Source organism: Rhipicephalus sanguineus, chromosome 3 (genome assembly GCF_013339695.2).
Source record: "Rhipicephalus sanguineus isolate Rsan-2018 chromosome 3, BIME_Rsan_1.4, whole genome shotgun sequence".
Classification (NCBI taxonomy): domain Eukaryota; kingdom Metazoa; phylum Arthropoda; class Arachnida; order Ixodida; family Ixodidae; genus Rhipicephalus; species Rhipicephalus sanguineus.
In genome coordinates this window covers 125,925,980-125,951,906 of record NC_051178.1, presented here as the reverse complement: position 1 = coordinate 125,951,906, position 25,927 = coordinate 125,925,980, and the positions used below count along the sequence as shown (strand labels likewise).

The 25,927-nt window shown below is 43.4% G+C and overlaps 1 protein-coding gene across 1 annotated transcript in view; it reads right to left on the bottom strand.

The window, feature by feature from the left end:
• Nucleotides 1–25,927, bottom strand: part of LOC119387102 (protein unc-80 homolog) — a gene marked incomplete in the record, with an annotated part of 85,565 nt that overhangs the window by 51,420 nt on the left and 8,218 nt on the right. Inside the window, 12 exon segments of the mRNA XM_049413377.1 lie at nt 558–757; nt 1,592–1,756; nt 2,672–2,797; nt 3,738–4,001; nt 5,680–5,815; nt 7,556–7,764; nt 9,747–9,941; nt 10,906–11,178; nt 11,923–12,094; nt 13,290–13,434; nt 15,062–15,210; nt 25,276–25,466. Coding sequence (XP_049269334.1) covers nt 558–757; nt 1,592–1,756; nt 2,672–2,797; nt 3,738–4,001; nt 5,680–5,815; nt 7,556–7,764; nt 9,747–9,941; nt 10,906–11,178; nt 11,923–12,094; nt 13,290–13,434; nt 15,062–15,210; nt 25,276–25,466 — 2,225 coding nt within the window.

Below are 25,927 nucleotides of genomic sequence, written 5' to 3'. Positions count from 1 at the left end.
CCAAAAAAAAAAAAGTGAAGAAAGAAAGAAAACAGCAACAAAATGAAAAAGAAGAAAGATGCTATAATACTTTTTGCTCAATTCTACAGGATATTGTCTAAAGCTTGCATCTCCAGAGTTGAATTTAATAAGGAAGAAACGCCCAAGAGAAGTAAAATAAGCCATGCAAATTGGGCTTTCTCAGCAGACCAGTGAATTTTTAAAACAGTTACATACTCTTCACGAACCTACCCCACAAAGGAACAAGTTTCCACAGACGTGGAACAGAAAACAAAAGAGCTTACATTTTGACCCACTGAGCAAAGGTAAAATGATTTCGCATGCAGAGCACAGTTAGATGAGTGGAACTGATCGATGATTTAAAATAATGCTGAAAGCTTCTGCAACCGTTCATTACAAATTATAGCGAACTCAAGAAGGTGCTGAGTAGCAAGGTCATGCAAGTAGTGCGCCACATTTTCAGCTTGTCTTTTGTCAAGGTGAGTAGAAGCTGACAGCATGGCAAGTGCTGTCTCCTGGGCAAGTAGCCTCATACACAGCTCTAGGCAGAAACAAACCTTGAGCCAGGGCATGCGGGTGGCGATGACCGTGGCGTCGTCTGCGTCCAGCAGGTCCACGGGGCTCTCTGGTGCCGGCTCGTCGCTGAGCACGCCAGGCGACTCCTCCCCACTCACGTCTGCCCGCTCGCTCGTGTCACTGCGGTCCGAGACCGCGCTCACCTTGCGCCGGGACTTTATGCTCTCCGTTCTGCGTAGACCTGCATTCAACACAGTCATCATCTCCATTCAGCAGAAAGTCATTTAAAGAATCGAGAGCCAGGTGAGAAAGTACATTTTGGCAAACCAGTACCAGCATTCAAAGAAAGGTGGACAATGGAAGGCATGAAATGGCCACCGATTCGCAGCTGAATTCATTGGGAAAGCATCTGATTTATACCCGGTGTTTTGTATCACTTGAGACGAGTATCAGGGAAAGTGGTAAACTGTAGCTTGATAAAACCAACAATATTGCTTGCCATCATATGGCACTTCTCAGAGTATTTTATATATTATTCCACATAATTCATTAGGATGAATTATGAGACAAATATTTAATTTTCCCTTTAAGGCCAAGTGCATTCCATTACTTTGTAAAAGGGATTCAGAAACGGCTGAACCTGTTTGGTCATTGTGGCAACATAGCTCCAACATAGTGATTTTTTTTCCATTATCTGAAGAAAATCCTCGAGACATGGGGAAAGAGGCGCGTAACAGTACTCGTATGCTTTTGCAGTGCAGTACTCTGAACCATGTTTTGAGGGAATGAAGCATGCACATGGCCAGTGCTTCCAGCGTCAGCTTCACACTGCATTAGCTCTTTCCACGGCCTATCTGAAAAACAATAGCCAAGTCAACGCAGGTCATGTTCACTAGAAACATGGTTCATCTGATACAATGGGCACATTGTATGCTTTACATGAGAAGTTGCCGGGGCTGATGAAGACACGTACCCTTGTTGTAAAATCGCCTCCAGCAACACACCTTATTCATTCCTGATTCAACGACTTCTTATTTCTTTCAGCCTCTGTTCCCCAGTACAGCTAGGTTCTCACCTCCTTCCTCTTCATCTTCAGCAAACGTGGAGGACCGTGCCCGGGACTTGCGGTCGCCAGGCTTTTTCAGTTTGAGGCTGCAGCGCTTAAAGCTGGAGTTATGGCCAGCCGTGGAGCCTCCAGTCCTGCGCAGCAGGTGGGGCCTCCCTTGGGCAATACGGCGGCCTGCGATAAGAGGAAAGAAGTGAGCATCACAGGTGCGTGTTACATAAATTGTGCTATTAAGGAAATTATTTTTATTACGAGGTACAACTGTAAGTGTGCACTGATTCAAAGCTTCCACTCTCATTCAAAAACATCAAAACAGCCTTCTTTTACTGTATCAAGAAAAAAAACAGCTTTTTCGTAGATGTAATGAGGCTTCAATCCTATAAACTTGAGAATGTTCCTTTCTTTCTCTCTTCTTTTTTTAAACATGGGCACACCCTATACCCAATAAATGAAGGCCAGCTGACCATTGCCAAAAAAGGCCTGAGTGGCCTTTACATCATTCGAACAGCCACAGGGAGCATGCACTCAAACAGAAGCCCAACATTAACAAAGATCACCTGATTAAGATGTCAATATAAATGCTTTGGAAAGAATGATACATTAACACTAATCTAGCCATAAATGCTAAGCACCTTCTGCAGAGGAAGCAGAAAATAGCTTGAGGTGCATTAGACGAAGTACGACAATGACTGCATGTATGTTATCACACTAATAAGAGGCAAGGGTGCCGACAACGAGAAGACATAATTGGAGAACAACATATGACGTATAGTAAGCCTTGATACAGCTGCCGTTTTGAGAGTTTACTCTGGAAGTGAAGTGCACCTCCTGGCAGCATGGTAATGCAACACTTCAGTTTCTTCTGTCACCTTTAAGACTGAACCAATTTTTTTTAAATTTACAATGGCAATACAGCACCCTGAAACTTCCGATGTATAAATAAATATTGCTGTGTCAATTGGTGAGGAGCCAGTTAAAAGCACATTACTGCAACGAGTGCTTGAAAAATCGCACGTAAAAGAAGCTCAGTCGATGATAAAAGCTTCAGAGGAAAATATCTGAGCCATAATTTTCCTTCAGAGCTCCTACCTCGCTTCTCATCCGGAAGAATGAGCTCCTCCTGAACATTCACCGTGTTGTTGCTGCTGTTCTCCGACTCTCCTTCTGCATCTGCCTCGTGCAGCACAAAACTAATTCTTCTTTCTCCTACCACAACTGAAGAAAGAAAAGATGCATAGATCAGTGCTCACATGACGACCATGCACAAATGAAGCCAGCTTATAAATCCTGACCCAAAGAAGCCAAATTCCAGGGTTTTACATGCCAAAACCATATTCTGATTTATGATGCCCATAGTTTAATTGTGTCTTGGTGTACAGGCCAGCCTGTAAAAATATACAAAAGTCATTTAGTAAGTTTTGCCCCAGACCTGAATAAGAAGTTCTTCAGTTTAAGTTGCATTTGCCACAATATCAGTTATTCTTAGAGTTTGGCACTCAAGAAGTCTTATTTGTACATGCCAACCTCCGCGGTATGAACATTTCAGTTTTGTGAATATTTTTGTTGTGTGAACTCTTGTGTTGTACAAACACATATATTGCATTACTGAGACACAGAGTACGTGAATGTTAGTTCACGCATTCTTTATTCAGTTGTTTCAGTTGTTGACAACATTGCAAGGATAACTACCACTTAAGAGAATAAGTGTAGCTGGCACCACAGAGAGGCACCAACCACTCCTTAAATGCCGTAGACCCTTTTTTATAACCCATAAGTGCACTTCCCTGTGCTGCACATTTGCCCAACTAATGGTGGCACCTGTTATGCTTCAAGTGGAGTGGAGGCAGCAGTTGCACGCACTGGGGCTTGTCTACTATGCGTGTTTATATCAAGAGAGTTCTGGCTACATTTTCCACTTCATAGTGCAAGCAAACTGCGCTTGAACACGCTGTTTGCAGAAGTGACTAGCCACCATTAGTTGGGCGAACAGAATTGCAGGAAAGCTAGCTTTACAATTATGAAAACAGTCTATTATTAAACAATATGCACACACACATGCAGACCCAAAAGCAATATGTAATAAGTCCCCACTATTTGCTGCAAAGAAGGAAAACTCGCACATCTCCAGACTGAGCTAGCATAAAGGCCCCCCCACCTGGGTGGGTTTGCTCGGCCAGCGAAACCAGGCTGTGGGCCGAAGTCTGGCTGACTCCTAGTGTGCTCAGGGCCATGCTCCAGCGACGGTTAGCGTTGACACTACGAGGCTCAAATGTGGGCCGGTCGCGAGCCGACGTACGGGCCGATTTCTGTGGCAGCAGTTGGTATGTCTCCCGCAGGAAGGCTGTGATCTCCAGAAGCAGCTGGCAAGCTGCCATCTTGAGTGCAAAGGGGCAGACATTTCCCGAAGGGTTGATGCTCGCTGTGGATGAAAAAGAGATTACCGTAAAATTACAAGAAAGCGCCCCCTCCGATTTCACTGCCCATTCAATCCTGCTTAGCAGCCCGATCTCTAAGCACCTGTGCCTGCAATTTGTCGTTAGAATTTGACTTTCTTTTTTCCACATAATCATTGCACCCCGAACTTGTCGCAAACACCCATGACAATTTTCAGGGTCCTGCGAGAAAAGGCATGGCCTTGAGATCTGTATTCCAAGACTGTACCATGACGACATAGTCAGCAAAAGCAGTGCCTCCGAGACCTGTGTTTGTTGCTTAGGGCTTCTGCGTTGACTCATCATCAGAGGCGCTTCCATACTATCCTTCCTGCAGTCTGATTGCGTTGCCATTGTGTTTCTTGTGCTTGTGGGCCGTTGTTGTGCCACGAACGACACTTCTGAGGAAGTCCACACGCACTCAGTTTTTTGCTGGTAAAAATTAAAACTTTGCTACCGCCACGCTGAGTTTTGGTACCATTCCAGGAAAGCACCCTGCCCCCCACCACTTTGCCGGTAATTTCGACTTGCTGATTGGGGAGGGGGGTGCTTGCTTGGATTTTACGGTTTGTAAATCTAACCGACATTTCAGGATTTATTTGAAGCAAGGGTTTCAGGAAGTGGCTGGTTATATAACAAAAACATAATGCAGCCAAAGTGATAATTGAGCTTGTCAGTATATATTCATCTTCAAAACTTTTATTAAAATACAACAAAAGATGGGACACAAGCAACAACAGGATAAGATGCCTGTCCTGTTGATAGTTGCATCCCATCTTTTGTTGCGCTTGGTAAATTTTGAAGATCGTTAGATACTATACTACTGCTAATTTCTTGGAACGCTTTTTGCAGCATAACAACTACATGGCTGTTTGCAAGTCAGCAAGATGTCAAAATTCCCACAGCGTGACCTAAGCGATTATTAACATTGGCCTATCTTGAGAACACTCTCTTTACATACGTCTGCCAAATAACCAAAAAAAAAGTTCTTAAATTGTTGTCGTATCCCTCTTTTACCTCAACAACACAGCATGTATGTAAGAGAGAATCTACCTAGCAGAACCTTGCACTCAGAAACATGCTTGAGCAGATCTGCTTTTTACTATAGGACACCACACTCGCATTTATTCAAACTTTTAAAAAATGACATTTACTTCTTTATTATCAGAACATTCAATTTTCCGAAATTGAAGAAAAAATTTGGTTTATAGCAACATAGTCAACCTGTTGATGGCTGTAATTATATATCCTTGAATATCAAAATGTTTAAATTTAGACAACACATCTAAATTATTCACCTTAAAGAGCAATTCAAAATGTAGCAAAAAGGGCAAAATTCTGGAGTTTGATGCACTGAAACCTTGGTGTTCAGTGCAGTTCAGTGCAATTAATTCAGGAGACTGAATTAATTTTCAATATCTCATGTTTCTTAAAGATGCAGCTAAATTAAAGTATGCAGGCACTTTTGCATTTAACCCCCCATTGAATTGCAGTCACCGTGGCCGGGATTCGATTCGCCGACCCAACGTTTGACAGAACAACACCATAGCCACCACAGAACGTAGAAATGCAGCAGGCAAATCAATATTTTTATACCAACAAATTAAAATTTTGAATATCCTAGCCTGAATCACTGTAGGCTGACTGCAGCTGCTTATGCATCACCTTCATCCAAGAAGTCTTCTTCTTCATCTTCCATGCGGCATTGCCGACGCTTTTGCTCATCGGCTGCGATGGCAGCAATCTCCAGGGGGTCATGAGTCTCGCCCTGAAGCATCTCTTCGAGCCTAGCCCCAATAGCCTGCACAATGCACAAACCAATGTACGATAACGTCAAATGTTGAGAATGGTGCCCACGTTTTTGTTAAAGAGCGTATCCCATTTTGCATTATCCTCAAGTTGCCGATAACTCAGAAGGACTTTTTTCGTACAAAATCTCGCAAACACATATACACTTTTAAAACATTAGTGATAATTTTTCTATGGTTAGGACAGCTGCTAACAGTTGTTAGCATAAAAAAACAGAAATGCCAAGTTTGCCACACTGTCTTTAGTCCTAATAGCAGCGATAATTACAAAGGTCACGTGTGACTGTGACTTGACCATATACTGTATGCCGACAGAAGCACTTTGCAAGAACTGATTAAAAAGGTAGTAATAATCACCTCATCAATACTGGCAATAATGCCTGACGTCAACTAAGTAATGTCTTATAAGTAGGGGTGTGCGAATATTCGAAATTTCGAATATTTTTCGAATATTGTTTGCTATTCGATTCGATTCGCATTGAAATTTTACTATTCAAACAATTCGAACTTCCCAAAGACAAATACAGTCAACGTCCGATTGAAAATGACCCCTTCACATTTTTATTATGCTTCATCTCATTACACTCTCGTATTGCGGCAAAGCTGCCTTTCAAGCTCCGTTACGGTTGAACTTAGACAAGACCAAATGGATAAGACAGTCAACGTCCGATTGGAAGTGGTCCTTAGATTTTCAATATGCTTCACCTCATCACACCCCCGTATTGCGGCAAAGCTGCCTTTCAAGCTCCGCTACGGTCGCAAATGTGTTAACTCGAGAAAACGCTGGTTCCAACATGGAGATGAAAGATGTGGCAGAGGTGGGGGCTCAATTAATGCTGTTTTGGACCTGAAATTTGGGCAGGAAGTCCGAAAAATCGGACGCCGAAGCTTTTTAGCATCCAAAATTTCAGATGTTCTTATATATCGACGTCTACTTGGCAGATTTGGAACTCCAAACTTGAAGGGAGCACACCCTTGTCCGCCACATCAGTTGGCCTTCCACAGAAGTTGAAAGAGGAGGAGAGGCTGAGCAAATGGCATCTTTGCCTATCATGTGTAAAGTGTTGTCAGTAACACTTTTGTTGCACCGAATCATGTACATAAATACAATTCGGCCTCTACATTGCCCCATTCTTGATAAGACAACTATGAAACATCACCCCGCCAGCGCTTCATCAACCTAGCGAAAAGAAACACTTTCATGTAGTTATCTCATAAGAATATGCTTGGGAATCCTCTCTAACTTTTGTTTCTGCAATTTCACTTCGAAGTATTTGAAAAATATTCGAGAAATATTCGAGAAATATTCGAAAAATATTCGATTCGATTTGCACTCACACTTCATCTTCGAATTCGCTTCGCACCCAAAATTTTGCTATTCGCACAGCTCTAGTTCTTAGTCTTCCAATACTGTACATCGAAAATCTAATTATGGGTTTGGGTGCTTCAATACCATGAGGAATGTTATAATCAAGGGTTGCATATTAATTTAAGCTACCTAGCGTTCTTTCGCAAGCCCCCGAAGTCCAAGAACGAGAGCATTTTTTGTACACATTCCCCACTGAAATACAAGCAACACTGCATGGAATCAAACCCGCGACCTCATGCTCAGGACACCACGGTCACTACAGCTAATAAACCATCGTAAACGAACATGTGTGTTGACGAACACTTGTGCATGAATGTGCACCACAGAAATGTGATAAGTTGAAAACAAAACTAAGTCAACCCACCTCAGCCCATTGAAAGAAGAGCTTTCCAGCGGCCCGTTGCAGGATGTGCGTGCGATGCAGGCCTGAGGGTGTGCCACGATTCGCTAACGGACCAGAAGGTCGAAACACGGGCAGATTTAGCTTCATCCATGTGGGCCACTGACCCTTGTTGCATCGGTGCACAAAGTGAGCACACTCCAAGAACAGGGCCGCACGGGACACGACTGGTGCTTTCTGCATGTCAGACAATAAAACAAAAAAAGAAAAAGGAAAGGCAAGTAATTTTTTTCAGAAACCACGCCCAATAGGTTATGGCAACACAGAGTTGCAGATGCAAAAGAATATGAAGCACAAAGTGAAATGTGCTACTAATTTTAAATGCTAGTCGAACGTTATTAAATGAAGAAGTAACACCTCCCAGAATAACTTTTCTTTGTTGCATTCGATACTCACTGTACACATAAACAATAGTTCCACAAAGAAAACTGCAAATTTAAGTTTAAATTGCTTTTTCTGTTACTTCATAATGGTATTAAAACTTGGAAGATGCTTGAGCTTCGCCTTCAAGAGTAGAATGCGATAGCGTAACCGGGCCCCGTGCGCACCGCCTTCTAAACGCTAGCCCGGCTTCAGTTCTCGGTGCATGCCTCAACTGTGCCGCAAGAAAATGAACGTCTGCGTGCGTAACATTGGCCATTTCAAACTATCCTAGAATGTTTACTGCAAGCACAGTTGCGAATTGCCCACTATGTGTGCGTAAGGCAACACACGAACCTATGCAGCTGCTCACTTTGTTAATGCTTTTGCTGATGATGATAATTAATATGTCTGAGCACTTTGTGGGCCTTTAAAACACCCACTCCTCGCACAATTCACATGTTTTGACGCCTGGCACGATTCTATGCTTCTGCCATGCAATATTACATGTGTTAAGGAGACTTTTCCCACTACATGACATTCATATAACGTTTTTTTCCAAAGCAGTTTCAAGCAATGGCGTGGCTCTGTGGTAGAACACCTGCTTGCGATGCAGACAGCCTGGGTTCGATTCTCACTCAAACCGAAAATTTTTATTATTTATTTTACTTGCATCTTTCTCGGTTTTTCGCTCACGGACAACGCTGATTTTTCGCTCACAACCAACGACACCGACATCGGAATGTCTGCAAAACTATCGCGTTAATATTTGTCATATGGAAGTTTGACTCCTCACATAAGTGCATTATTTTCTTAACTCCACTATCCCTATAACGGAGTTTATTTCTCATATGTATGTCAAAGCAGGATCAGGTAGTTGTACAGTAAGATGCTAAATGATTAAGAAAGGATGTAATCAGTGTCACTGTTACTACTTCTGTTTTTATTATGCAGTAGAGTAAAATTTGCCGACAGCCTCACCTGCACATTATGCTGGTCACTGCAATGCCAATAATAGGCAAGCAATGTCTGCACCAATTACTTAAGCTATGAAAAATCAGAAAAAAAAAACAGATACATATATGAAACAGCCTACAATGCTCAGTTCTGATTGGCATGCGATGCTACAAAGAACCAATGGCTACACTTACTGCTCTGCAAAAAGTAAAAATAAAAAAGAAAACTAATACCACGTGATACATGCACAATATCTTCTCTATTTGAAGCAACAGAAAGCTAAGTGTTAAGCAGCATGTCATGATGTTATCTTGACAAGGGAACCCAAGAGAAGTGGTTTCAAGCATTACAAGTGTTACATGACGTATTTTTTTTAATAACACTGTTTACACACAGTGCCTTCCTGTTGCGTGAAGATTAGAGTTGTATGTTTATATGTTGCGCACAATAACGACTAACTGAATAATGTGGCTTTGTCAATGCACAGTGCTCCCGTCTGCTGAGGGGAAAATGTCTGTTATGAACAAGACAGACAAGGCTGTGTCAGCCTCCTGACAACACATAATGCCACCACTCATCTCACAGAGAAGATATACACTTCACGTGCAACGATGCTACAGACGATGCCCATTTTTTACTTACTGTGGAGCAGTGTGGTAAGTACTAAATCCAAACATGGTATTAAACTGAACCCACTGTTTGACTGTTTAACTAATACTGCTTGTGACACCAGAATCTGCAAAGAAATACCCCAGAAGCTGACTCCACAGCTGTTTCATACAGTGAGTGAGCCAGCAATCTTCCTAGGAGCGCAAAAGGAAAGGAGTTGGTTTTGAACTTGCCAGGTCTAATGCTGCAGCCAGCAAAGGGGAATCGGGAACTGTTCCAGGTTGGCAAACCTCTTGCAGAAAGGCAAATCGAAGCATGCCATCGTAGACAAGCTTGATGTTGACCAGTTTGCTCTCCTTCATGATAAGCATCTCGCCATCTCGCTGATTGTGGTCCAGGTCAAAAGAGTTTCGTCTACTGAGATCTACGACAAAGAAACAAGGAACGCATAAGCACATTTGTGACCTTGGCACCACAGTAGTGATTGCTAATACTGCAGAATTACTCTACACTCAAAGACGAGTGGAAAGGCATGCACAAAGCACAATTTAGGCACGAAAGTGATGGCCATGTTCCCGGGAAAGCAGCTACACATACACCCGTCCTATCATTTTCCCACAGATTCCTACATGCTAACTATACTTCTAACCGGAAATTACTGTAAGGCATGAAAAAAAAAATCTATTGACCTCCAGCTATGCACCAAAAGCTCATCAAGTAACAAAAGTAATTAACAGGTAAACAAAACTCAATCACTGAAATATCCAAAGACAATGATGAAGTAGCTGAATGTTGCCAGGCACTTCCTGATATCAGCCATTCACCTCCGCAGTATTAATGACAGGTACTCCCTGTCATTAATCATCGTTACAATACCTCACAGAAAATAAACATTGCATCCATTGTCAAATTTAGATCAGAGTCCAACAGAGCTGTGATGAAAACTCCAAGGACATGTGCTGAGCATGTTTCACAAATTTTTTTTTAATGTTACGTTGGCTTTGCAGCATAGCTGTGTTCATTGTCCAAAACATGGTGGTGACACTCATCCCAAAGCAGAAATTAAAGTTACAAATACACACAAAAGTTTTTAATTAGTAACTGCAGTATTGCATACATGCAATACAAATGAAAAAGAAGAAAAAGTGCATGTCCGGTTCCCGGTTCAGCAATCTGATGGTCACCATGTTACAAGTAGCCTGGCATTGCAGTAAATAAACCTGCCATAACAGCAATTTACCTCTTCACGAACCTTTTCTCCACTAGGTGGGCTTCTGGAGAACCGATTTTCCACTAACCCAATTGCTTGTCTGAACAGAAAAAACAGGCTTTTTTTGCTAAAATACCAAAATCCAAATGAGTGCAGAGGCATACGTTACGACACCTACCGGGGGGCTCTTCGAAGCTGCCATGCTTGCTCTTACTGCGACCGAAGCCCAGCTTGGTCAGCTGGTCTTCCATACGGCGACGAGCGCGCAACAGTGTCAGGCTCATGTGGCTCGCAGACTTGGGCGGCATCTTAGGTGTACGGTTCATGCCACTCGAGCGTCGAATGAGACGTTCTGTCGTGTTCGGTGATGTGTCCAGGCCGACGCCTCCGGGAGAGCTCCCACTCTCTTCTTCACCTTGGTCGCCTTTTCGGTCTCCTTTCAGCCATCCCACTGCATGGAAAACTCAAGCCATTTCCTTCGTTTGGTCCTGAAACCACTGCCTCAATATCACAAACTAAAAATGGTACCATCACGAACGGTTTAAATGTGAACGGAAAATATAACGTAGAACATACGTTACAATCGCCATCAACTGTCTCTGGTTTAAAAAGTTAGGCATACAAAGCACAAACGCAAGAGGAGTGAAAAGGACAATACCAGTGCTGTGTGTTCATGTTTCCTAGGCTCAATTTCTCAGATAATGAATATTTATCAAATGGCCAAGCTTTCTATTGTCCTAAGATGTATCCATGCTTATCGTGACACTGTTATCTCTAAGTAAGCCATCACAAGGGTTGGCCAGGGGGTGCGATCTTGTAAGCATTATATAAAAGAATACTCGTCCCCACTGTAAAGACTGGTAGAGGGTCACCCTTATGTCTTCCGCTCGTAACGTTTATGCAAGCCTTGACCAATCGCGTGCAGCAAGGATGACATTTCCATTATGGAATGCGTACAAGATCGTGCCATAGGATTTCATTTCGGAGCGACCTTCGGGTCAGCAGTCGAGCATCATAACCACTAGACCATCGTGGCGGGTTTAACCTGTATTACCAAAATACCCTTCCGAGATGACACAGCATTGCATTTTTGCCATTTCAGAAATTTACTTTTCACTAGCTTTCACAATCTACGCTACCTTTCCAAGGCAAATTTATTCACAGATGGTCCATTTCACAGAAGACAAGGACCCACCCAGTGCAAACTTAGAGCCCTTGCTGTGCTTAGGAGTGAGGGAGATGTTGTCTCCCTCCGACACGCTAAGCCTAGGAGTCAGGGCCCTGTGCTGACGAGGAAACGAGGGTGTCGTCTGGCCTGGCGCTGGGCTTGGGCATGCCGAGACATCCTCCTTCTCATCCATGACGCTCTGCGGAGGCAGTTCGAACACACCCGTTCACTTTATTGCAAACACATATCTCGAAGATGCAGCACAGCACTGGAACAAAAATTTCAGCAGAACCTACCTCACAATTGCTGTCGACATTAATGTGATTGACACCTAGGCAATGCAGCAATGCATTGTATTGCTAAAAACACCTTCAGTTAAAAACCTGTGGTGGTCATTTTAAGATTTCCTTTGCTCAGTTATGTGCTTTGTGCACTGTTTCTGAGGTCAGCTCAACCTGTTGTGATACTCGTTCACCAGGGCTGGCCATAATCATGACAGCTTGGCGACTGTATGACAATGACACAGTGATGATGATGAAATGACAAAGTAATGACATTGATGGAATGACAAGGGTAGTATGACAACAAAGGAGCGATGATTCCGAAGTGACAACGATGGTAGAACAAGGACAGTGTGACCATAATGCCACAAGGCCAATGAAATCACGACAAATGTACATCGAGGACCATATGATGATGTGATGACGTCAGTATGATGAGAATCACATGGTGAGGCTCGAATGATGACCATGCAACAATCGTAATGTCGCATTCACAATTATTGACGACAGCATGACTACGACTGCATAAAGATGACAGGAAGCATTAACTAGGAAGCATTAAGTATGGTTTACATCGGCAAGCAACATACAGAGACTAGATAAGATAGGCAGGCACAAAGTGGCTGAAGTAGGTCAAGAATGCTAACCACATTAAAATACTGTTCAAATAATTTGGCTATTGCTTAAGGTCAACCTACGATTGCTCAAGCTAGTGTTGTTATGCGCCTTTTTTCAGAAGGTCTGCCGAATTAATAAACAAACACAGCTTCTCTGGAAGATGTAATACTATCTGAATTGAATGGGTGGGTGCATATGAACTCATATTCTAAGAAGCATATTGCCCAATTATACAATAGACTTGCAAAGGCAGTATGCAGAAACCCAACTATTGATAATAACATACTTGTGTGTAGTATTTTCTAGTTGTGTTGTTGTTCGCATTTGTGAATCGTGTACATGTGCAAGAGACCATCAATCACATGTGCTCTTTCTTTACTCTTTTTCCTTAACAGTTTGCTAAATGCAATTGAAGGCCACTGCATGTTGAAAAGGCTTGCTGTCGTGTGAATACGACATTCTGAAGAGATACACTGGGATGTACCTAAGGCGTACCTGGGCACTGGGGACCTTTCTCACACCTCTTTTCCTGAAGAAAGACTTTCGACTGCTCTTCTCAACAGCCGTCTCATCGATGATAAAAACATTAGATGAAAACAGTGGGTCCTTTAACTCTTCATGTTCCAGTGACTTTGCATGCCTAGAAAAGACAAAAGTACCTTAAAAATTGCACAATTTATCATGAACTAACATACAACCTTTATTACATCTCTTTGGTGCTACCTCCTCAAAATGCTAACTTAAAGATTTTTAACTTTAGGAGCAGGATAAATTGGGAAAGTTAATGCTTGCTCATTATTAACAAATGCACGAGAAAAAGAAAAGTGCACAGCTTGCACTAGTGGTGCAAGGCTGGAACCATCAGCGGAGCTAGTGCTTGACCTAGCTAAGTTTTGCTAGTGATGCCAAGCTTTTGCTAGAGATGCTAAGCTTTTTATACGTAGTAGTACTGGTAGTATTAAGTATGGCTAGACTTGGCTAGACATGGCTAGACATGTCACATGACTACCTCTTACGCGATGTTGTTATTTTAGTCACGTGACTAGCTGTTAGTGGCTTTTGGCTGGAACATGTCACGTGACTAGCTGTAACGCGATGTTGCGTGATTTTAGTCACGTGACTAAAAGTTACATTATTTTTAGTCACGTGATTAAATGTTGCCTGTTGTTACATGACTTTTAGTCACGCCAGTAGTTACATGGTGTTACATGATTCTAGTCACGTGACTAGTTATGGAAGTGTTACATGATTTTCAGTATGACCAGATGTTACGTCATGTTATGTGATTTTAGTCCCGTGACTAGGTGTAACGTGCTGATATGTGATTTTCGGTCATGTGACTAGTTATTATGTGACATTATGTGATTTTAGTCCCGTGACTAGTTGTTACGTGTCTTACATGATTTTTTAGTCATGCAACAGACTCGCCCATCATAGTTTTTGTATTCCACGCAAGACAAATCGGCGCACGTGTTGTGGGAGCAAAGCAGACGTTGAAGATGACGAAGCGAGCGCATACCGGTTAACGATGATGATAATTACTGTTCGCACTACCCAGCACAACGAAAAGCTTAAAGAGCTACACTCTTAAAAATGCAGACAGCTACAGGAATGACAGCAGGCAAGTGTTGCATCATTCATGTGTCTATCTCTTTCACAGTTTTTTTTAGTGTTCCACTCACTGCACTGTTCTACTTTTGAAAAAATGTAGAATGGTCATACAGATATTTACAGCATGTTGCGTGAGCATAATAAGAAAACAGCGTCATCATATGCAGCTACAAAGAAGTATTCATGTTTGCAACGTAACACATTCAACATGACGAGTATCAGCCAAAGCTAAGATGGCCTAGATTCAGAAGTATTATGGCAAGCATTATATACTGCCAAGACATAGTACAGTAGTTACATACAAAAGGCCACCAATGTGATTGCACAGCATTGACTGCTGCTGTGCAAGTTCAAAACACTGCTATTCAGTTAAAGAGGAAAAGTCAAACCTCATGACGCCATGCAGGCTGTGGCAAGAACTTATTCGTTGTACAAAAAAGAGCCGCAGGTTTCTGCTCACTTGAATCGGTCCGGAAAGCAGCTGTCTCAGGTTTCACAAAAACACTCATATCCAGAGAAGGTTATTAAGAGATAAACAGCAACAAGGTAAAAATAAAAATAAAACAGCTCTCCACTGCCGGTTACCCATTGCCATTGCCCGCAACAGAAAATGAAAAACGAAAATGGAAAGTGAAAAACAGAAAAGGGTTAAATACCTGACAATTCTTGTACCCGGGACGTAATTCTTCTTTTTGTTTGGACGGTCTGCAGAATCAAGCATCCCACTCAAGGCCACTCTTCGAAATATGCCTCCATGGTTGTCATGAATGTAGCTCATTAGTTGACGCAGGTCGCAATATAATGACTGTCAAGAAAAAAGAAGGAACATATGAGCATCCCATCAGTACACATCAGTGTCCCCATCATAATAAGGTGGCTTAAAATCTATATTAATTGTTTATGTTTTAAATATTTAGCCAATGAGCTGCTAACTACTACATGCCACGCTATAAAGTTGTGAATGTTCCATATATGTCATGCAGTAAGTTTGTTATCTGCAATATGCATCTATATTTATTGACATTCTAGACATCACAACTACTCATGCTTAGGTTTTACTCCCACGTGCCACACAATGATAAGATGCGATTGTTGATGATATGTGGGTTTTAATGGCGCAAGGGCCATGCGTGGCCAAAGAGCGCCATGAAAAATGATAAAAGTGTAGCAATGGTCGGTGGTTTACAATGGTATGTAAGGGATGTGAGCTATGATGGTGTTACGTGGCTGTATATGGGCCTAAAATTCCGCGCCCTAGGGCGGGTAAAACGTATAAGCATTAAAATCATGAGCGTGACGTGATGTGTGTGTGTAGTGAGAATGAATGTCGGGTTGTTGTAATAATAAAACTAAGGGTATATGGCACGAGCACAAATGCCTCGTCAGCGCCCTTGAGTCCAAGGGCTGCGAGGCAGGTGCTTACTTTAAGTGTAACTACCGCAGCAGCAGCCTCTGTTAGGAGGCCGTGCTACGGAATGCCTGGGTAAATCACGTGAAAGTCATGCGCATCTTTTAAAAACGCGAACAGTGACTGATGTTTAAAAACAGGTTCCCTACCGATGAACATTGATGAGTGAAATGGTAATTGTTGTCGGTAGGGTAATATAAAATGTTGTTTTCTAAGCGTGTCTAGATCATTACACTGGATTAGAATGTGAAGCACGCTAAGTGCTTCACCACATCGATCACACAAAGGTGGGTCGCCGCCAGAGAGAAGGTGTGAGTGTGTACTGTATGTGTGTCCTGTTCTTAGCCTTGTGAGTATTACTTCTGTGTGGCGTGACTTTGACACTGGTGGCCAGTTACCAAGATGAGGCTTGATAACGTGTAGTTTGTTATGTGTTTGTCTATCCCATGTGCTCTGCCAATGAGCCCTGAGCTTTCCTTTAAGGAGGGGTTTTAGGTCAAGGGCAGGAACGGAAATGAGTGCACTGGCGGCAGCATTTTCGTGGGCGGATGCAGCTAGCTGGTCCGCCAACACGTTTCCTTGTATCTCTCGGTGCCCTGGCACCCAGCACACCACGACATGCTATTTGAGTGTGTGGACCGTACACAGGAGTGAATAGAGTGACACAAGGACAGGGTTTTTATGCTTTTTGAGAGATCTCAGGGCTTTTACTACACTTAGAGAATCAGTGTATATCACAGCACTTTCTAGTTTTAATTCTTTGATGTGTTTGACAGCCGCAAGTATGGCGTAGGCCTCTGCTGTGAAGATGCTTGTATTCGGGTGTAGTATGCCGGCATTGGAAAAGGATGAACCAATAGCTGCGTAAGACACAGAAGTACTGGACTTTGAGGCGTCTGTAAAGAATTCTGGACAAGTGTATTTGTGCTGTAGTTCGAGGAAGTATGTACGGATATGTGCAATAGGTGCGTGTTTTGTAACTTCCACGAAAGATATATCGCAGTCTATAAGCTGCCACTGCCATGGCGGGAGACGAGCAGCGGGGGCCATTAGACTGTGTTCAAGAAGTGGAACACTCATTTCCTCTGCCAAGCCTCTCACACGAAGTGAGTAAGGCTCTCGCACCGAAGGACGGTTGTGAAAAAAGGCAGACGTGGACAAATCATTGATTGTGGCGTGTGAGGGGTGTTCCTTGTTTGCGTTCACTTTGAGAAAATATACAAATGATAAGTAGGATCTCTGTAGATGAAGCGACCACTCATTTGATTCGACGTAGAGGCTTTCTACGGGGCTCGTGCGAAAAGCACCCGTAGAAAGACGAATACCTAAATGGTGGACAGGGTCCAGCATTTTCAAGGCGCTTGGTGTCGCGGACTGGTAGATTATTGCCCCGTAATCTAGGCGCGTGCGTATGAGGCTTTTATAAAGGTTCATCAGGCACTTCTTGTCACTACCCCACGTAGTGCGTGACAACACTTTGATGATATTCATAGTTTTTATACACTTGTTTTTTATGTACTTGATGTGTGATATGAATGTTAACTTCGTGTCGAAAATGAGGCCAAGGAATTTATGCTCCGTCTTTAGAGACAGACGGTGGCCACTCAGTTCAATGTCAGGATCGGGATGAAGGCCTCTCTTTCTGGAGAATAATACGCATGTGCTTTTTTGTGGGTTAAGGCTGAACCCGTTCTCGTCTGCCCACTTGGTTACCTTGTTCAACCCAAGCTGTACCTGCCGCTCACACAATTCAAGGTTGCACGACCTATAACCGATCTGCACATCATCAACGTATGCGCAATAAAACATATTGCGTGGGATGCATAGATGCAGCGAATTCATTTTTACAATAAAACGTGTGCAGCTGAGGACACCACCTTGTGGCACCCCAGTTTCTTGAACAAACGGTCGTGAATGAATGTTTCCCACTCGGACACGGAATGTACGATCCGTAAGGTAACTCTCTATTATGTCCAACATTTTACCTCGTACACCTAAATGGGACAGGTCTCTCAGTATTCCGAACCGCCATGTTGTATCGTAGGCTTTTTCCATGTCCAGGAATACCGAGAGAAAAAATTGCCGATGGACAAATGCTTCACGAATTTGTGCTTCAATCCGTATTAAGTGGTCGGTTGTAGATCGCCCCTCTCGAAATCCGCACTGGTACGGGTCAAGTAACTTGTTTGTTTCGAGGAAATGAATTAGCCTGCAGTTTATCATTTTTTCGAAGAGTTTGCACAGGCAACTCGTTAGCGCGATAGGCCTGTAGCTAGTAACAGCGGTTGGATCCTTGCCCTGTTTCAAAACAGGGATCACTATAGCCTCTTTCCAGGAACTAGGCATCTCGCCGGAAAACCATATGACATTGTAAAGAGAGAGCAGTGTTTCTTGTGTTTCAGAAGGTAGCTGTTTCAACATTTCATATAATACCCGGTCAGAACCTGGGGCGGAATTATTACAGCAGTCTAGCGATGTCTGAAGCTCAGCTAAGGAAAAAGGTTGGTTGTAGGCTTCGTATTTTGTGCATTTGCATTCTAATTTGTGTTTTTCTATTCTCGTGCTGTACCTCTGGAAAGCCTCGGAGTATTGCGACGAGCTGGACACCTGTTCGAAGTGTGCGCCTAGGAAGTTCGCCTGGTCTTCCAAGCTGTCGCCTTGTGTATTTACTAGAGGGAGTGAATGTGTTCGTCGTCCTGCTACCCTACTAACCCTGTTCCAGACTTTAGCCTCCTGTGTATATGAGTTGATGCCCGATAAAAACTTAACCCAACTGGTCGATTCCACGAAAGATCAAAAAAGGATGTATATTTGATGTTTCCGATTTTCCTGATAATTTTATATGTTGTGCACATATGACTGCACAGCACCAAATCGCAGTTCGTTTTCAAATAAAAATTTTTTTCATCACAGGAAAATTCGACAAGTGTCGCCGGTTGACGACGACCATTTTACGAAGAGTGCGTTTTCGTAAATTCGCAATCATGCTGGCAGCTACTGAAGCTATATATTACAAATATCTTTCTTTTTGGCGGAAGTAGAAGTAAAGAGGAAATAGCTGTTGTGATTTCATGGAATTCTGTGCAAATTATGTATTTTTAAAAATTCACGAAAAACGCTGCGTTTCTGAAAATCAGTCAAATTTAGGACGCTATGGCTACTTCTGTGAACATCTCAGCTTGTTCATATTTGCAGTATGAATAGGCCTTTATGTGAATAATGAACCTCTGCATTTGTATTTCTCTAATAATTTTCAAAGTAGTAAATTTTCATGCTCGAAACACCAAAAAGAGAAAAGTGCTCCTCGATTCAAAAATCTATAATAAAAAAAACCCAATCTCAATTTTGTTCAAAGTCCCCCAAAATGTTCTCAAAGGACTGCAGAATGATATTATGAAAAAACATGTTGCATCATTTTTATTAGAACAAAAGCAGAAAATGTCAAACATTGTGTTTCCAGAGCGTGGTGGCTACTGCGTAAAGGACATCTCTAGTAACAAGAAAATACAGTAACAAGTCTTTTGTCTTCTCTGAGCTTCGCTAAACAACAGTAATGATCTATTGTCGGAAAGTGGGAACTGTTTTGTAAAGAAAAAAAGATCGTTCCAATTAAATGCATTTGCGACACGACTTATATTCCTCGTCGATGGGCAGCGCGGACATTTTCATTCCTCTGGATAATTTTTTTAAGTAAATGCGCTGATATAAAATCAACGAAGCTAAACGCGAAATTTGTGTAGGTGAGTCTATCATGCATTGTAAGAATGTGAGAAATCGCAAATGGCGACAGTGGTGAACGGCGAGTACCGCAGTGCAACCTAAGCACAGCAGCCACACACTGTTTGCCAGGCTTTGTCGCTCTGCACGAGAAAATGCTGGGGTGTCGATTGCGTTGGTTACACGATACATTTTTCACCGCTCGTCGCTCTCCCGCCCCGTCTCTGGATCCGCACCGTGCGAATCGTGTGGCGGATCGAGTGGCCCGCGCTACAAGCACTCGTGTAAACGGTGTAGCATGCGTTAGGCGGACAGGTGCAAAGGGCGGCGCGATAGACGCCCGCCTGAGCAGACGACAGCAACGAGCACGGCTGTGCCAGTCAGCCAAACACCACCTGAGATAAAAGTTAAGCATCCAAATTGTGCTTCACTTTGGTGCAAACACTGTCCTACGCTCTGAAGGTTTCTATGGGTAGGCGTTATAGCCATGACCAATTTTTTTGTACGGACTACCTCAAGGTGCACAAAAAGAAAATTCCGCTGCAGCGGAATTTTCGTTGTGTAGAAGATAACAGATCGAGTCTCTTTTGCGGAGGGTTATGAAGTAGGATGCGCGCTCAATTCAAGAGGGAGACCAGATCTGCCAGCACTGCTTCAAGAGATACAAGGACATGCAAAGCAAAGCAGATGCAATGCAAACAAAACGTGTTTTGTACGTGGTCAGAACTGCTGCCACCAATCTTCACGTAATCGATTCTTTTTAAACTCTGCATTGATCACATAAGGTTCGACAACGTACACATTTGGGCCAACAAAAACCAAACCTCTTGGCGACCGCTCTCCAGAAATTCATTTCGATTCCTGGAGAGACCTTGCCTTTTATACTAATCTCTCAATTCTGGCACAGCACATCATCATCAGAGACGCATGGGGGGAATGCGTTCTTTAGCATGCAAGATATGAATTATATTCAACTGAAATAGATTAAAGAAAAGGAGGCTACAACTGAAAGTGCCTACTGTGGACTGAGGGATGTCTAACACTGGCGTGAAGTCACAAACCACGCAAATGCATTTATATGGAACGATCTTTTTCTTTACAAAACAGTTCCCACTTTCCGACAACAGATCATTACTGTTGTTTAGCGAAGCTCAGAGAAGAAAAAAGACGTGTTACTGTATTTTCTTGTTACTAGAGATGTCCTTTACGCAGTAGCCACCACGCTCTGGAAACACAATATTTGACATTTTTTGCTTTTGTTCTAATAAAAATGATGCAACATGTTTTTTCATATTATCATTCTGCAGTCCTTTGAGAACATTTTGGGCGACTTTGAACAAAATTGAGATTGGGTTTTTTTTATTATAGATTTTTGAATCGAGGAGCACTTTTGTCTTTTTGGTGTTTCGAGCATTAAAATTTATTACTTCGAAAATTATTAGAGAAATACAAATGCAGAGGTTCATTATTCACATAAAGGCCTGTTCATACTGCAAATATGAACAAGCTAAGCTGTTCACAGAAGTAGCCATGGCGTCCCAAATTTGACTGATTTTCAAAAACGCAGCGTTTTTCGTGAATTTTTAAAAATACATAATTTGCTCAGAATTCCATCAAATGATAAGAGCTATTTCCTCTTTTACTTCTACTTCCGCTAAAAAGAAAGATATTTCTAATATATAGCTTCAGTAGCTGCCAGCATGCTTCCGAATTTACGAAAACGCACTCTTCGTAAAGTGGTCGTCGTCAACCGGCGACACTTGTCGAATTTTCCTGTGTTGAAAAAATTTTTTATTTGAAAGCGAACTGCGATTTCGTGCTGTGCAGACATATGTGCAGAACATACAAAATTATCAGGAAAATCGGAAACATCAAATATACACCGTTTTTTGATCTTTCGTGTAATCGACCAACTCTCCCTTCTTGCCTGTCGGCGCGTTCTCCTGCCTTGTGACTTTACGTTCTTAAAATTTGTAAGATTTTCCGCTGTCGGAGAGTCCCGAAGTAACCTCCACGCTTTGTTTTGCCTTTTTCGCGCATTTCGACATTCGGTGTTCCACCATGGGACACGTCGTTTGCCAGACAGTCCACTTGTTTGAGGGATGCATTTGGTGGCAGCGTTAATCAAAAAAGCTGTAAAGTAGTCTACGGCTGCATCTATGCTTAAATCACACATCTCCGACCAACTTAAAAGTGTAACTTTCTTAAACTGTTCCCAATCGGCCCTTTCAATCTGCCATTAAGGAATCTGTGGATGAAAGACATTTCCTGTTGGTGCGCTTAGAACTATTGGAAAATGGTCGCTTCCGTAAGGATTCCCGATAACTTTCCAATTAAGCAGGGGAAGAAGGGATGGAGATGTAATGCTGAGGTCTATGGACGAGTAGGATTTGTTCGCTAGGCTATAATATGTTGGCTCTTTCCGATTCAATAGACACGCACCGGAAGAGAAAAGGAATTGTTCGATCAGACGACCTCGTGCATCGCAGCGAGAATCACCCCACAGACTGCTATGTGCATTAAAGTCCCCAAGGACGAGATATGGTTCTGGGAGTTCATCTATTAAAGATTGAAATTGATGTTTTTGCAGTTGGTACTGTGGGGGTATGTAAAGAGAGCAAATGGTGACGAGCTTGTTCATAAGGACCGCTCGAACAGCCACTGCCTCAAGGGATGTTTGGAGAGGTAAGTGTGTACATGCAATTCCTTGATTAACGACAACCGCTACACCACCGGATGACGCCACAGCGTCATCGCGGTCCTTCCGGAAAATAATATAACTGCGTAGAAAGTTGGTGTGTTTGGATTTTAAGTGTGTTTCTTGTACACACAGCACTTTTGGTGAATGTTTATGTAAAAGTTCTTGGATATCGTCGAGGTTTCTGAGGAGTCCTCTGACGTTCCATTGCAGAATTTGTGCTTCCATATTGGAAGTTAAGTAGTGCTGTGTGTACGAACGGGAATTAGTTGTTGTTCAGACAGAAAGTTGGAACTTAGGTAACAGAGCCGTCGGCGGGCCCTGTTATAGGCTTTTTCGTTTTCTTAGCGCGCTCCAAGGAGCTACGCCGCTCTTTCGGCACCAGGGGTACCGAAGTTGTGTCCATTGCCTCGTGTGAGGCACTGGACGCCCGCGTACGCGAGCTGTTGGCTTGTTTTTCCGACCTCGCCTGGCGAGGCGTGGTCGTGAGACCCGACGACCCTGGAGTAGCCGGGATCTCTGGCTGGGCAGGTGGAGCAGACTTAACTGCTGCCACCACGGGGGCAGCCGCCACGGCCGGTGGCTCACCTTGTGTGAGCCGGGGCTGTGGCGGTGGCCGATGCGACGCTGCCCCCTGACGCGCCGCATCAGCGTAAGTTGGACCGTAAAATGGCGAACACCTTCTTCGTGCTTCTTTAAATGAAATGTTTTCGCGTACTTTCAGTGAAATGATATCTTTTTCTTTTTTCCAGTTTGGACAAGAACGAGAATACGCAGCGTGGTCGCCGTCGCAGTTAACACAGTGTGGGGTTTCGTTACAGGTGTCCGAGGCATGGCCTTGGACACCGCATTTTGCGCAGGTGGGTCGACCACGGCAGCTCTGAGAGCCATGGCCAAATCTTTGGCACTGAAAGCATCGGCGAGGGTTTGGGATGTAAGGCCTGATGGATGTCTTTGTGTACCCAGTTTCTATGTTCTGTGGAAGTTCACTAGTGGAAAAGGTCAATATCAAATGTTTAGTTGGGATTTCCTGATTGTTTCTCCTTATTACAATTCGCTTCACATCGGTTACGTACTGGTCCTTCCAGCCTTCGAGGAGTTCACTTTCTGATAGTTCAAGCAGATCTGAGTCGGATACTACTCCGCGTGCGGAGTTCATGGATCGGTGTGGTGTAACGCTAATAGGAATGTCGCCAAAAGTTCGGAGGTTCTTTAGTTTATCAAATTGTATTTTGTCATTTAGTTGGAGAAGCAGGTCACCACTGGCCATTTTTGTAACTTTATAGCCAGCACCTAAGGTGGCTGTCAGTGTTCTGGATACAACAAATGGGGACACGGTTCTAGCTGTTTTGTCAGTCTTGTCACAGTGCACTACGTGATAGTGAGGGAATACTTCTTTGGTTCGAGTGAGAAAGGTGAGTTCATCGGTGCGTACGCGCTTTGAAGCGGTACGATCTTGTAACAACGGGAATGCTCTATGCATAGTAAATGAATCTGATTCGGCAGCGATGGCAGCCACCCACCACGGAGCCCAACATGGGGACGCTACAAGATTCATGGAATTGAAAGCATGTAGACGCCAGCCGTACATCGCTACTATAACGAAATGCGCATAGAACAAGGTTGCCTATTTGCACAAGGTTAACCCTCGCCGCCAAGAAAAAATGGAAGTAAATGGAAGAGAGGAGAGGACAGGAAAGATTAAAAGTGAGAGAGAGAGACGAAGACGTGGGGGAGAGAGAGACAGGAAAAGACGACTGCCGATTTCCCCTGGGTGGGTCAGCCCAGGGGTGCCGTCTACGTGAAGCCGGGGCCAAAGGGGTGTGTTGCCTCTGGCGGGGGGCCTTAAAGGTCCAATCACCCGGCGTTGGCTCAACCCCTAGGATCCCCTTTTCCCCGGACACGGCAAAGCCACGCACGGCTAGGCGTGGGAGGGGGTCGAAACCCCCCCGTTAGCTCGGGTCCGTGGTGTCGCTACACACCAAACGCCTGCTTGCGCAGACGCCCCTGCGGGGAAGATGCGATTGTTGAGCAAGGCACTCTGGACAGGTATCATTAGTTACACATGCCAGTATCTTTCTGATGACATTCAAAACACACATGGAGAAAACACAAGTGATCATGCAGGTAGCATGTGTAAAAGTATGCGGAACAAGCTTGACTTCCTGCAACACTAAAGGGTTCAGTGCCCAGTGCACTTTACGGAGTAAGTAAACAGAACTTTAAAGGTACACTACAGTGAAGCAGTAATTCTACCTAGAGTGGTAAGTTATTTTTTGAATCCACTCAATAATTTCATGATCACAGGTTCCTTATTGAAAGAGAAAATGAAGGTCAAACTTTCATTTTTGAATTCTGCTTCAGGACATCAGCATCTAAATGTCCGTGTGACAGCATGGATTTCAAAGTCTTTTCTTTTTGATATTTTGGCCACATTGGCTCAGTATTTCCTGGAAGTTGCAGTGTTAATTCTCTGACCCCCTTAAAAGAGAATGTACTGATTCACTTTTACCAATTAAGAATTGCTTGGGCCCCAAAAGATGCTGTCAAAGCTAGTGACATAATTGCAAGTTGGTGCAGGAACTTGAAGATGGCATCGCTACTTCATGACCTTTTTTTTTTGTGTGTGTGTGTGTGTGTGTGTGTGTGTGTGTGTGTGTGTGTGTGCGTGCGTGCGTGCGTGCGTGCGTGCGTGCGTGCGTGCGTGCGTGCGTGCGTGCGTGCGTGCGTGTGTGTGTGTGTGTGTGTGTGTGTGTGTGTGTGTGTGTGTGTGTGTGTGTGTGTGTGTGTGTGTGTGTGTGTGTGTGTGTTCACTGGTTAAATAAGCATCTTCTCATGGCAAAAGTAGCATTATTGGTACTGTAGAGGAGCAACTTACTAATATGAGTGAAATCGTTTTATTTAGTGCCCCTTCAAAAAAAGAAAAACCTTGTCTAGGCATTCAAACCCTCATCCAAGTATCAGTTAGTGTCACAACAGAAAACATGTAGGACACACATTAATGTGACTCTACGCACTCTTTTAGAGCAATCAAACAGCAACCTCACCATATTTTCTTGGTTCTTGAGCTCACGACTGCACTTAGCCAGACGTGTGACCAGTGCTTTGAAGGTGCAAGTGACAACCACACCTTCAATGCCTTTACCAGAGATCCCACCTGGACCTGCTCCAAAGTTGTTGGCATATCCACTGTGCACACTGCCATCCTGGCTGCTCGTTGTACTGGTTCTCTTCTGAGCTGTAATTTCAACGCATACTAGCATAATTAATATACCTCACTAATAGCCTGAAGATGTTTGCAAAGTAATGTGAAAGTTACTGGTTAACTTAATATAATAATTAATGCGGTTTTACGTGCCAAAACCACAATATGATTATGAGGCATGCCATAGTGGGGGACTCCGGATTAATTTTGACCACCTGGGGTTCTTTAATGTGCACCTAAATCTAGGCACATAGGTGTTCTTTGCATTTCGCCCCCAACAAAATATGGCCACCGTGGCAGGGAATTGAGCCCGCGCCCTCGAGCTTAACAGCACAACGCCCTACGTAAGCTACCATGGTGGGTTACTGGTTACCTTGAGTCATAATCCATACTTTTATGAACTTCTGCTTTTGCAGCATGATGTAGTTTAACGGTTGCACACATACATCCGTAAGAACGGGGAGGGAGTGATGACTTGGCACATCATGTGCTGT